This window comes from Nestor notabilis, unplaced genomic scaffold, assembly GCF_000696875.1.
Source record: "Nestor notabilis isolate BGI_N333 unplaced genomic scaffold, ASM69687v1 scaffold3487, whole genome shotgun sequence".
NCBI classification, from domain to species: domain Eukaryota; kingdom Metazoa; phylum Chordata; class Aves; order Psittaciformes; family Psittacidae; genus Nestor; species Nestor notabilis.
In genome coordinates this window covers 2,361-15,143 of record NW_009937632.1, presented here as the reverse complement: position 1 = coordinate 15,143, position 12,783 = coordinate 2,361, and the positions used below count along the sequence as shown (strand labels likewise).

The 12,783-nt window shown below is 53.1% G+C and overlaps 1 protein-coding gene across 1 annotated transcript in view; it reads left to right on the top strand.

Moving 5' to 3' along the window:
* The window catches only part of GBA2 (glucosidase, beta (bile acid) 2), a gene marked incomplete at both ends in the record, with an annotated part of 11,403 nt that extends 367 nt beyond the window's left edge, over positions 1 to 11,036 (top strand). Inside the window, 15 exons of the mRNA XM_010018897.1 lie at positions 18 to 106; positions 202 to 420; positions 2,017 to 2,256; positions 2,699 to 2,801; positions 4,332 to 4,485; positions 4,747 to 4,872; positions 4,974 to 5,158; positions 5,503 to 5,607; positions 6,166 to 6,273; positions 6,654 to 6,805; positions 6,954 to 7,060; positions 7,216 to 7,358; positions 7,646 to 7,761; positions 10,576 to 10,767; positions 10,854 to 11,036. Coding sequence (XP_010017199.1) covers positions 18 to 106; positions 202 to 420; positions 2,017 to 2,256; positions 2,699 to 2,801; positions 4,332 to 4,485; positions 4,747 to 4,872; positions 4,974 to 5,158; positions 5,503 to 5,607; positions 6,166 to 6,273; positions 6,654 to 6,805; positions 6,954 to 7,060; positions 7,216 to 7,358; positions 7,646 to 7,761; positions 10,576 to 10,767; positions 10,854 to 11,036 — 2,222 coding nt within the window. The remainder of the gene's footprint in view (positions 1 to 17; positions 107 to 201; positions 421 to 2,016; positions 2,257 to 2,698; positions 2,802 to 4,331; positions 4,486 to 4,746; positions 4,873 to 4,973; positions 5,159 to 5,502; positions 5,608 to 6,165; positions 6,274 to 6,653; positions 6,806 to 6,953; positions 7,061 to 7,215; positions 7,359 to 7,645; positions 7,762 to 10,575; positions 10,768 to 10,853) is intronic.
* Between the last annotated feature and the right edge of the window lie 1,747 nt (positions 11,037 to 12,783).

The window sequence follows — 12,783 nt, the reverse complement described above, 5'->3', positions numbered from 1 at the left end:
GGGTGGGATCGGGGGAGCCCCCATCCCCCGGGGCTGGCGGGGAGAGTTCTGCCGCTGGCAGCTGAACCCTGGCATTTATCACTACGGGACGGTCATCGCTGACCAGGTAGGTGCAGCATGGTCTGCGAGGGGTGCGCTGGGTGGTTGAGGCATCTGCTCTCAGGCTCATCTCACCCCTTCACATGTATTTCTCCTCCCCAGTTCACGGTGTGCCTGCGTTGCAAGGGGCAGACGGTTTACCAGCAGGTCTTGTCCATAGAGAAACCCAGCACTCTGCAGGGCTGGAATTGGGGATACTGTGGCCACTATGCCTTCTACCATGCCCTGTACCCTCGTGCTTGGATGGTCTATGAGCTCCCGGGGCAAAATGTGGTGCTCACTTGCCGCCAGGTCTCTCCTGTCATCCCCCATGACTATAAGGTAAGGAGGTGGTGGTTCCATGCAGGTTGCAACCTGTCCCATGGGAGCACTGGGTCACACAGCACTGCTGCAGCATGGCTTTCATGAAGCAGGTTGGCTGGGATGTGGCAGAGCTGCCTGCATGCAAATGGGAAAGCCTGGAGAAGAGAAGGCTCTGGGGGCCTTATAACAGTCTTCCAGTATGTAAAGGTGGCTACAAGAAATCTGGAGGGGGATGTTTTACAAGGGCATGTAGTGACAAGACAAGGGGAATGGCTTTAACCTGACAGAGGGAAGATTTAAGATTAGACGTTAGGAAGAAGTTCTTCCCTGTGAGGGTGCTGAGGCGCTGGCAGAGGGTGCCCAGAGAAGTTGTTGCTGCCCCATCCCTGGCAGTGTTCAAGGCCAGGTTGGACACAGGGGCTTGGAGCAACCTGCTCTAGTGGAAGGTGTCCCTGCCTGTGGCAGAGGGTTGGAACTGGATGAGCTTTAAGGTCCCTTCCAACCCAAACCATTCTGGGATTGGCACAGCAGAGACAGGATTACACTGTGTTATTCTTGATGTGTTGTGTTTTGGTAGCAGAGGCTTGGAGTGGTGAGGTTTTGACCCCTGAAAGTTGCTTGTGCTTCAGGTGATGCTGCAGTAGAGTTGTTCCTTGTGCTTCCTGCCCAGCTCAGCATTACCTGAAGACAACCAGGCTTGCCATCTTGTTAATGTTCTTTCCCAGCCTGGTCTCTTCTGCCCTAAGGCCCTGTCCTAGTGCCAGTTGCCTGGTGGAACCCTGGAAGGCTCTTCCCCTTCTGGGTGGGTTGGTGCTTAGAGGGTTATCCCTGTGTCCTTGGGCTTATCTCTGGCAGCTGCTCCTTTCCCTTTTGAACTGTGCTTTGACTCTTTGTACTGCTTGTTTCCTGCCTTTGGTTGTTTCCTGTGACCATCCCAACTCCTGTCCACCTGGAATGGCGGGTCCAGAGCTGTGACCTTCCTGCCTGGAGGATCCGGTGGCAGCGCTTTGGGAAACCGTCAGCCTGTACTCATGGGATGGTTTGTCAGCTGGGTGTTCCTCACACTGCTTTAGCTGGCTTTTGCCTGCCGTGCCCAAGGGAAGAGCTGCTTATTAGCAGGGCTTTCCCAGCTGGGCTTCCCCAACACTTCCCTGTGCTCTCAGGCAGGAGGAACCCCCACAGCAATGTGGGAGCTCGGGATGGCAGCAAGGGATGCCTCGACACTCCTGCTCATTCCCAGCCCCAGGCGAGGGTGGGAAGCTGTGCTGCTGACATGCCTGACCTTCCTCTTACCCCAGCAAAGCACGTGAGCCTGTATCAACCTGTTTAGCAGATGAGTGGTGAGACACCTGTCTGAGCACTGAACGCTGCTTTCCGTCTCTGTATTGCCCTTGTGGGGTTTGCTAGCTCGGGGCTTGTGATCTGGGTTTTGTATATCCTGCCCCTGCCATTCCCCTGTTCCTGTTCCTGCTCCCCGTCTTGGCAGTGGGCTCTGAGACTGAGTTGTTCCTTGCTGTATCCCATGTGGTCTCCCCAGCAGTGAGAGAAGTGATGCTCCAGCTGCTAACCATGAAGCAGCAGCCCTATATACATAACATTGTCTGTCCCTATCAGGACTCCAGCCTGCCCGTGGGAGTCTTCATCTGGGAGGTGGAGAATGGGAAGGATGAGGACGTGGACGTCTCCATCATGTTCAGCATGCAGAATGGCGTGGGAGCGAAGGAGGACAGGAGTGGAGGGCACTGGAACGAGCCCTTCACCCTTGACAAGGAGGGCGAGCGGGTTACTGGTGTCCTGCTGCACCACTGCACCCATGTGAACCCCTTTACCCTCGCCATATCCGCCCGGGAGAAGGTAAAGGGCTGGCACTGGTGGTGTGGCTCCTGCTCAGGGGGGTTGTACAGCCCTACTGAAAATGGGGGCTGGTGAGGGATGAGTGTGCAATGGGTTGGGGTTGGCACCCATCCTCAGTGCTTGCTTGACTGCTGGAGCTGGAGTGGGGACGTGATGTCCCTGAGGGCACCCTCTTTGTGGGTGAGTGCCAGGAGAGACATAGGGAAGATTTAAGATAGGCCATTAGGAGGAAGCTCTTCCCTGCGAGGGTGGTGAGGCCCTGGCACAGCGTGCCCAGAGAACCTTCTCTATAGGTGAAGCTTGCAGGGTGAGTCGGTTTGGAGTTAGCGTTGCTGGGCAGCATGTGGGGAGTGAGTGTGGTGTCCCAGCATTGATGGAGGGGGCAGATGTGCATCTGCCCCTCAGAAGTACCAGTCCCTGATGATGCTTTTCTCTTCTGCAGGCTGGCACAGGAGTCACGCACCTCACAGCATTCAATCCCACGGGATCAGGTAGAGAGGTGTGGCAGGACCTCCTGCATGATGGCAGGCTGGAGTCACCCCCTGGTGAGTCCCTCTGTGGAATAGTTGGAGGAGGACCAGGGGGAACGGGTGGCCATGCTGGTCACAGGGCACCCAAGCAAGGGTGGATTTCCCTCTTCTAGCCGCCTCGGAGCCATCACTATGAACTCTCAGTCATGCTGTGACTTGTTCCTAGCTTTAGTCTGTATCCAGATTTCCCACAGCATATCATGCTGTCCTTGTTGTGGTTCCCCAAAAGCTGTTTACGCCACTTTGGGGCTATGTTAATTGCATGTGCCACTGTTTTCTTAGTCTATGTAGGGTTGCACACTGAGTTGATGTTTCTGCTGAGTAGCCAGGGTGATGCCTGGCTGCCTTCCCTCAGTTCTCATTGCCACATCTGTGAGCTAGGCCCTGTTAGATTTGTTCGAACAGACGGTCAGCAGTCCTTGGCGTTTGGTGCTGCCACCACTTGCTGTCCTCTTGTTAATATGTCAGCTCCCTGAAGGCCTCTGGTATTCCCTTGATACTTCTGCATCATCCCCAGTTGTCTGCTTGCTCCCTGGGCAGAAGCCGTGAAGCAGGGTGGCATCTCCCAGCCCTTGCTACTAACCTCTCATTGTGACCATTTGCCTGATGCCTCTGCCAGCTTTTGAACAAGGATAATGCTGACAAATAGTGATGCTGGCACTGGGCCTCTGTGAGATTCCTTGAAGCCTGAATTATGTAAATAAGGTGCTTACATAAATATTTCCGGAAAACTAAGTTTCCTGCCTAGATGCGCTCAGAGTTCTCCAGGCTATTGGAATGTGGTTTTCCATCATGCATGCCAAGCATTATCATAGTCGGGATCTGTGCTTCTGTTAAAATTGTTGCTGTAATGAGTTTACCTGGTACACATGTCAGAGCCAGCATATAATTATCAAGCTGCCTCAGGGCTTTCTGTAAACACAGGCACAGTCCAAGCACCATGCAGATTGCCTGGAAATAATGATTTGTCACTAGAAAGTCACAGCACCTCTGAGTGCAGCACAGTTACAAAGTCATGGGATGCTCTGTCCCTTCCACTTGTGCCCGGTGGCTTTTCCTGCCTGATTCGTTCCTCTGCTTTGATGACTAACTTCTTTTAACCTCTCCACCCATGGCAGGTATTATTTTCCTGCTTGAAGAAAGCAGTTAACTCACATAACCATCCCTGGAAGTGTTCAAAAAACTTGTAGATGAGGCCCTTAGTGACATGGTTTAGTGGTGGACTTCACAGGCCTTGGGGGGGCAGTTAGACTTGATGATCATAAAGGTCTTTTCCAACCTGGTTGATTCTTTAGTAATGTCATCCCTTTAAACCCTGGGGATGTACCATCCAGGTTGCAAGGGGGCCAGAACGTAGAATTACAGAGTAGTTAGGGTTGGAAAGGACGTTAAGATCATGTAGTTCCAACCCCCTGCCATGGGCAGGGATGCCTCACACTAGTCTCATTCCCACTGGAATACACTGGAACATCAGTTACCCATCCTGTCCATAGGGATTCCTTGGTTGCTTGTGGATACCTTTTATTTCTGTTTTTCTCCTGTCAGGTAAGAGCAGCCTGACAGAGAAGGGGGAGCTGACAGCAGCAGCAGTGTGTGCCAGCTGCACAGTGCCTGCCCGGGGACACAGGACACTGGAGATGGCCCTGGCCTGGGACATGCCCTGCATTCACTTTGGCTCCAAGGAGAAGCTGCACCTCAGGTGGGTGGGTTGTGTCCAGTGGGGCTCGGCTTGTGTCCCAGAGCCTCTTTCTTCCTGCCTCTGGGCTTGTGTGCTGCCTGGGGAGCTTTGTGCCACCCATTCCTTGCCTGCTAATAGAGGGGATCCTCTCCCCAGCCCCTGCACCTCAGTGCCCCTGCACTAGCAGTCACATTATCCTGGTCGTCACTATAGTCCAGCCCCTCTCCTGTGGCTCTTCCCAGCCTGATCCCATGGCATACTCACCAAAGCCCTGCTCGGCAGGCGCTACACCCGGTTTTTCGGCAGTGGAGGCGATGCTGCTCCCGCTCTGTTGCACTACGCCCTGACACACTATGAAGAATGGGAGAGGAAGATCGAAGCGTGGCAGAATCCCATCCTGGAGAACAGGTATGGTGGATGAGAGCCCCTTCCCTGTGCCCTCCTGGGGCTGGTGAGAGCATGAGCATCACCCCTGAGCCACTGTGGCTGAGTTTCCCTCTTGCCCGCAGCCAGTTGCCTTCCTGGTACAAGTCAGCCCTCTTCAACGAGCTGTACTTCGTGACGGACGGGGGGACCATCTGGGTGGAATTGCCCCCAGACTGCTGTGACGAGGACCTGCGTGGCCAGGCGGCGGCTGGCCTCTCCCACCTCCTCCCTGTGCTGCGGGAGTACGGAAGGTTTGCTTATTTGGAAGGTAACTTGCAGGGACGTAATGGATGGTCCCAACTCCACCTCCCTCCCTGTTGGTGTCGCCAGGCGTTCTTAACCTGCTGTGGGGATGCTTTTCACACTCTGATAGAGAGAGGGCAGCACTGCTCCCAGCAAAACCCCTTGAAGGACCAAGCCCTGTAGGATATAGCATAAAGTCTTATCCAGACCCACTCTATATAGTGAATAAAACCCCACTTCTAACAGGAGCCCCTGCCTGTGCTGGGAAAGAGCCCACCCTCCTAGGCCATGTGGAAGGGAGGACCTGCCTCTCCTTCCCTCTGCCTGTGGCAAGTCTCCCATCCCTCACCATCTCCTTGGTCCTTCCAGGCCAGGAGTACCGGATGTACAACACCTACGACGTCCACTTCTACGCCTCCTTTGCTCTCGTCATGCTGTGGCCCAAGCTGCAGATCAGCCTGCAGTATGACATTGGTGAGTGACCCATGAGACCATGGCTTGATGCGTGCTGATGTCTTCATCTAAGGAGGAGATGGAGGATTTGGGACAGCATCTGCCACAGAAATCTGTGCTGTGGAGACATCATCCTCCTCCAGCTTCTCTGCTGGGCCCAGCACTTGCAAACCCACAGTGTTGCTGCCTCAGCGTCTCTCTGCCCACCTTCTTGCTGCACATGGGGTGCACAGGAGAAATCCCTGGTCTAACCAACTCTTTCCATGCCCCTTGCAGAGGAGAAGCAGACCCCAATGCTTTGGGAGGGCATGGAGGCTGCTTGGTAGTGGCCCAGTCAGTGGTGGTGCACAGCCCTGGGTGCTGCCACCACCTTGCTGAAGGGGGTGGTGACCGTTGCATGTCACCTGCTATGGGGAGACTGGGGGTAGCCTGGTGTCCCCTCAGCCTCTTGCAGAGGGCTGTGATCTTGTGGGCTTGATCTTGCCCCAAAAGGCAGCTTGGTGCTGGTGGCCCTGCCAGTGTTTGAGCTTGCTACAGTGCCTGCTGCCTTTCTCATGTCTTGTTCTGTGTCCACTCCAGCTGTCACAGTGATGAATGAGGATGTCCAGCTCCGCCAGTACTTGATGTGTGGTCAGACAGCCCAGGTGAAGCAGAAGAATGTGGTGCCACATGACATTGGGGACCCAGGTGAGGGGTCTGGATGGGGTGGATGGAGTGCAGGGCTGCTCGCACAAGTCTCTTAGGGTAGTTAATTCCCAAGCTCGGGGAAAGAGATACAGTGAATCATAGAATAGTTAGGGTTGGAAAGGACCTCATGCGTGGAATACAGCTTGATTTCTGTGAATGAAAAGCTTGGGTGGTTTGGGGTGGTGATAAAGACCATGCTGTACAGAGCTCATACAAGGGAGATGGGGGGAAGCTGAGCTGTAGCAAGAAGGCTGAGACGACACAGGATGCAACATGTTTTAGTTCTGATGTATCACAGCACCCCTGGGACCTTACTCCTTGGCAGATGAGGGGATGTTCACTGCTTACTGCCCTGCTGCATCTGCTCTGTCCCTGCTTAGGTGACGAGCCGTGGCAGCGTGTCAATGCCTACCTGATGCACGACACGGCTGACTGGAAGGACCTCAACCTCAAGTTTGTGCTGCAGGTGTACCGTGACTACTACCTGACACAGGACTCCATGTACCTGCGGGACATGTGGCCAGTCTGCCAGGTATGGGGAGATCACACCATCGGGCATTACCCTTCCACACTTCCCTTGGGAGCCATGTGGCATCCTGAAAGGATGGATGTTCCTGAGCAGAGCGTTAGGGGCTGCCAGGATTCAGAGGCTGCGTGACCATCTCCTGCCTCTCCTGCAGGCTGTCATGGAGTCAGAGCTGAAGTTTGACACAGATAATGATGGGCTCATTGAAAATGGTGGCTTTGCTGACCAGACATACGATGCCTGGGTGGTAAATGGAGCCAGGTGAGCAACAGAGCCAGGTGAAGGGTTGGAGATGGGACCTGTGGGGTGGGGAGGTGTCTCAGAGCTGGGACTGTGGTCCCCATTTGTTGTGGGAGCTCTGTGCAACCCATGGGGTGTCACACGTTGCTGATGGTTCTCTCCTTTGGCTCTGGCAGTGCTTACTGTGGTGGGCTGTGGTTGGCAGCAGTCTGCATGATGTGCAAGATGGCAGAAGTGCTTGAGGATGCCAATATCCAGCAGAAATACATGGACATCCTGAACAAGGGCAAGGAGGCATTTGAGAGGATGCTCTGGAATGGTGAGTGGGGAACCACTTTCACTGGCCATGCATCCCTTGGGAAGTGGTGGCTCCTCCTTGTGTCACAGAGCCTTGCAGGGCATGGGGAAAGGAGGGGAGATGCCATCCCTGCAAATGGAGGGGAAGGAGCAGGTTCCATGGAGGGAACAGAGAGGATATGATGGCCTGGGAAAAGAAGGAGAAGAGAGCCTTCTGGAAAAACCTGCTTCCTCAGGGAGGAGTGTAGGGACAACACATGAGATGAGGTGCTAAACTATTGATTTTAAAGTGCTTCCTGCCTTTTCCAGGAAAATACTACAACTATGACAGCAGTGGGAGTGACGCTTCCAACAGCATCATGTCAGACCAGTGTGCTGGGCAGTGGTTTCTTGGGGCTTGTGGCCTGGACCAAGGGGAATTTGAGGTAAGAGAAGGGGCAGCCTGGTGTGGGTTGGGGTAAGATGGGACCTGCAGCAGCAGGACTGGCATGTGGGGTGGGTTATGTGTTACGGGTTGGTGTGGGAGTCTCACTTCAGATGCATGGAGGCTGTTGGATGCACGTGGGTTCAACCTGACTTAAACCAAAATCTGCCCATGGAGAGGAAGCTCCCACTGGAGTTTGCTCCTGGCAAGGTGCTATTTGTATGAAAACAGGAGGAAAAAGTGTATGAAACTTTCTATATGTTATTTGCTGTCCAGTTTGGATTCCTAAATTAATATCCTAGGGAGCTAAGGCTTATTTGTGTCCCTGAAGTCTGTTGCTCTTCGGTTGAAAGAGAAGAATTGGCTGAAGACTCCTCTTGTCTGATAGGATGGCAAGAGCAGCTGCTGGTGCTGCAACACCCGGAACAGAGCTGGGAAGTGCATTTATCCTAGTGTGGGTCTCTGGAGCATGGGAATTGGGGCTCTGCCTGGGGCTGCAGGCAGAATCTGTCCCAGAGCTCATGCAGTAATACCCAAACATCCCTCTTGGGGGCAAACGCTGAACCTGTTTCAGTCCGAAGATCTCGCTTTGCTTTTCCATAGCCTCAGACTGCTGTTAACTGAAGGTGGCACTGTTTCTCTGCTGCCTGGTGAGCTTTGAGTTCACTGGAGGTGGGACTGGTAAACTACTCTCTCTTCTGTTACCATGGCTATCGAGGGCTTTTTTTCCTATGTATTTTGATACCCTGCCTGGCTGGCAACGCTCCTGGTCGTAACCTCATTAATACACTCTTGATGCGTGTACAATTCTAATGAAATACAGAGTAAGAAAAGCCAGTTTCTGCCAGAGATGGCTGCTTCACACCAACCCTTTTTGCTGATTCTTGCTCCCCAACAACACGTGGGCTTAGATGGAAAGAAATCGGATCAAATTAACTTGGATAACCTAGTTTGAACTAGTCCTTTACGGCATAACCATTCTATGATTATCTCCAGAGCCACTCCAGGGGAAAAAATGACTGTGTCGGATGCTTCACTTCAGCATGGATAGAAGGGACCTGCTGTCTTTCTTTTGAGTCTACCAAAGCTGTCTGGTTGGACTGCCCAGGCTCCCTTGAAAAGCTCCTGCCTGGTGTCATCACACCTTTTGATCCCCCTGGTTCTGGTAGCAAGACTGGCAAGAAAGGTGCTTGGGCTGTGCTGATGAGCTGGAGCTGCCTGGCTCTTCCCTGTCTTACAGACAGATGTCATAGTTGCTCTGAGACGTCGAGCCTTCTCTTGGTCACGCCACAAAGTTCTTGTTATGTTCGCATTATGTTCTTGTTATGTTCTCATTATGTTCTTGTTATGGCTTTCTTCTTGTTAAGTGGATGTGGGGTGGAGAGGAGACAGCCTTTTGGTTGCAGCATCGTTGAGTCTTCAGCCTCCCTTTTCTCACCAAGGAGGTGACTTTTTTTGCACTGACACTTCCTGATTTTACTGCCAGTAATGAAAGCAGTGCAGAAACTTTATTTACTTTCAGTTGTGCACAGAGGCTTTTTAATTTAATGCAGTTCTGGCTGCGTTCCTGCTCCTCTGCTTTTTGTTTGGCTGTCAGGTGTTTTCATGCTCAGGTTGGGTTGATTTTCATTTTCTTTAAGTTTGTGGAGGTTGTTTTTGTTTTCATCTTTTGGCAAGAGCTTACTCAGCTTGATACTTCAGTCTGTTCTCATAATTGTTTTGAGCTCTTGGCCTTAGTTTATTGAACAACTGCCTTGGTTTTGGTTTTAGTCCCTTATCAGAAGGTGAAGGTTTCTACTTCCTCGTGATAATAGCCTGAAATGGCTGTTTATCCTGCAAGCACTGCTGACCTTTCACAAGACTCAGCTTTCACTTGGAACAAAAGTTCGAGATCTCTCCTTCCAGACACAGAAGACCATCAGGCGTCCTGTGCATTTTAGTCTGATCTCTTTATCTCCTCCTCTCATGTAAAACTGTCCTCGGTCCAGGCCACAAACACTTGCATCACCCCCCAGTTACAAAATCGGAAGGATTAAAGTCCTTTTGAAATCACTTGAATCTAAGCCCTGTTTGGTTGGGGTTTTTTTATTCCTTGAATTGAAGCTTATTTTTTAATTTTCTTCATTATTTCCCAAAAATTCCCAGCATTTACCCAAACAAAACTACCAGTATCCACAGCATTCACTTTGCAGCTGCAGGATGTATTCTAGTCTCATCAGACTGGCTTTACCCTAATCTTTCCCTTTGGCAGGAAGGTGCCTTCAGCCTCAATGACCCCTTACTGTTCTTTGGCTGCTTCTGGCTGGTGTCCCATCTCTTCTAGGTGTTGCAGTGCCTTTTGTATCTGGTGCAGGTGGGCTGAGGGAACAGCCAAGAGAAAGTCTGGGCCTTAAATAGTTGTTAGCCTGAGAAATGAGCAGTGATGACCCTGAATTCATGGGGTTAGTCCCCAAGATGGGAATGGTGTGGTTGACCAGGTCCCCAGAGGAATCCCCTGAGAGATGTGGGGGGTTTGGCCAGTGACTGAAGGTGAGAGGCTGTGTGTTGAGACACACTAGTTTGAACTGTCAACCTCCCCAGGAGGAAGGTGGAATGAAGTTCAACGACTCTTCTATTGAGAAACTGTGCTTTTCCTGTCTTTCTGGGGAAAGAGGGCTTTTCACTTCCCTCCTGTTTTTTTTTTTTGAGGTGGATATTTACCCAGCGAGCAGTGCTGACCCCTTTCTCATGGAAAGCTCAACCCTGCTCCCTGGAGACCCAGCCTGAGGGGTCTGTGTGCACACTGAAGCTCAAAGCCCCCTCTGTGTCCACCCAGGTCTTCCCCAAGAGTCACATCGTCAGTGCCCTCAGGACCATCTTTGAGAAGAACGTCATGAGCTTTGCTGGTGGCACCATGGGAGCAGTGAATGGCATGAGACCCAATGGGGAGCCCGACACCTCCAGCGTGCAGTCCAACGAGGTGTGGATCGGTGTGGTCTATGCCTTGGCTGCCACCATGATCCAGGAGGTGAGTGGCGATGCTGCACCCCTTGGCACATGCCATCTCCTTGGTGCTCCATGGATGTGCTGATGTCCGTCTTCCCTCTGCCCCAGGGGCTGGTGGAAGAGGGCTTTCATACAGCAGAAGGCTGCTACCGTACGGTTTGGGAGCGGCTGGGAATGGCTTTCCAGACACCAGAGGCCTATCGGGAGAAGAAAGTCTACCGCTCACTGGCTTACATGCGTCCCCTTAGCATCTGGAGCATGCAGCTGGCTCTGGAGCGCAGAGCCAGCCAGGTAGCAGCACCCGCACAGCCCTCCCAGGTCCCCAACCACCCTTAGAGCCCAGTGGCACTGGGCAGAGCAGCAGGTTCACCAGGAGGGCTGGGGGAGGCCCTACCCTCCTCCTCCTCTTCAATAATACTCATATTGCTGTCTTCCTTCCCTACCTCCGCTACATGTCCTTCACCTCAGGGGTCTTCCAACCACCAACACTGAGCTCGAGGGGGGACAAGAAGTGCAGGTAACGTCTCCTTAAAAAGGAGGGGAGTGGGATAAGGAGGTGCTGCTGGAGCCTGTGCCTCCCTTTCCCCATTGCTCAGGGCTCTGACAGCCTGCAGGCCCCCCCAGCCATCCTCAACCAGAGCTGGTACCTTTCCTCAGAGCACAGGAGACCTGTCTCCTGCAGTCAGGGGGCTGGGTAAGGTGGTCTGCAGGGCAAAAATAGGAGAGAAAAACAAAAAGCGTGGATGGATGTGTGTGTGTGTGTGAGGACATGGGACTGGTGCATGCCAGCATGTGGATGCTGTAGTTGTTCATCACTTGTGTGACAGTGCAAATAAAGACTGGCTCTGCCCCATGGCGGATGCAATCCGCAGGGGAGCCCTGGCTTCCTGGCTCATGACAATCGGTGACAATTGAGCCCAAGCAGCAGTAGGTCCTGGTCTGGTACCATGGCCCCCCCTCCCTGCTGGCGCTAGGGTGGGCAGCAGAGCATGTTTTAGGGGATGAATCATTTAAGTTCTTAATAAATTTGTCCAGCTGTGTCTCCTTTGTGTGTGTCTTCTGTGCTGAGGGTGGGGGGGCAAGCTGAGGAGGGAGACCCTGTATTATTAGCTCTCTTCTTACCGAGCTGGGGATATAGGGAGAGCCAACAATCAGCTAATTGGAGAGGACAAACAATTAGCAGGCTAGCTCTTGTGGGGGATTGGTAGCAGTTGCAAGATGTGCAGGGCACGTAGGACCTGCCCCTTGCCTTCTTCTCTGTTCTCTGCTTGGCGGAGGAAGGCAAGGAGCTTGCCTGGAAATGGCTCTGTGAGCTCACCCTTGCCTAAGTTATGTTCTCCCCCTGTGCAGGGCTGGGCATCTTGCTTCCTGTTCCTCATCTCTGTGCCAGAGCAGGGGGGAAGGCTGCAGCTCCCTGTTTTTTGTAGCCAGTCTTCCTGGTAGTGGAGATTTAGCTACCCGTTTTTTCTGCGCACTTAAGAGGTGTTTGCTCTAACACCCTCTCTGAATCATAAGTGCCATGAGGGCTGGGGTGGGAAGCACCCTGCCCTTCACCCCTGTGCCTGTTCTTGCCCTGCCCTGGGCGCTGGTGCAGGCAGGGCATCGCTGCGGTGGCCCGTGCTGCCATCAGGTGATAAATGGCCTTTTCTTCACTCCGCAGGGGAGCGTTCCTGCGTCCACCTCGGCAGAGGAATAATGTTATCCGGGAAAGGGCAGGTTCTCCAGGATATGGCCCCCTGGACCAGGCAACATCCTTCTCCCATGGAAGAGCCCACAGCTCCCCCTTAGGGTCACTGTAGCAAGGCTGGTGGGGGGGACATACACAGGGGTGCCAGGACACTGGTGCAGCTCACCTGGGCTGCCCATCTCCTTTTGTGTTGTGTTGGCACATGGTGGTGTCCTGATCCAGCTGGCAAGGGACAAAAACAGGTACCAAAGCCAGCACAGCCTCTGACCAGGCTGGGTTTGATTGCTGTGACCCATCAGCAATGCTCCTTAACCCCAAGGGGTAGGCTGCCTGCAGAATTTCTTTCAAAGG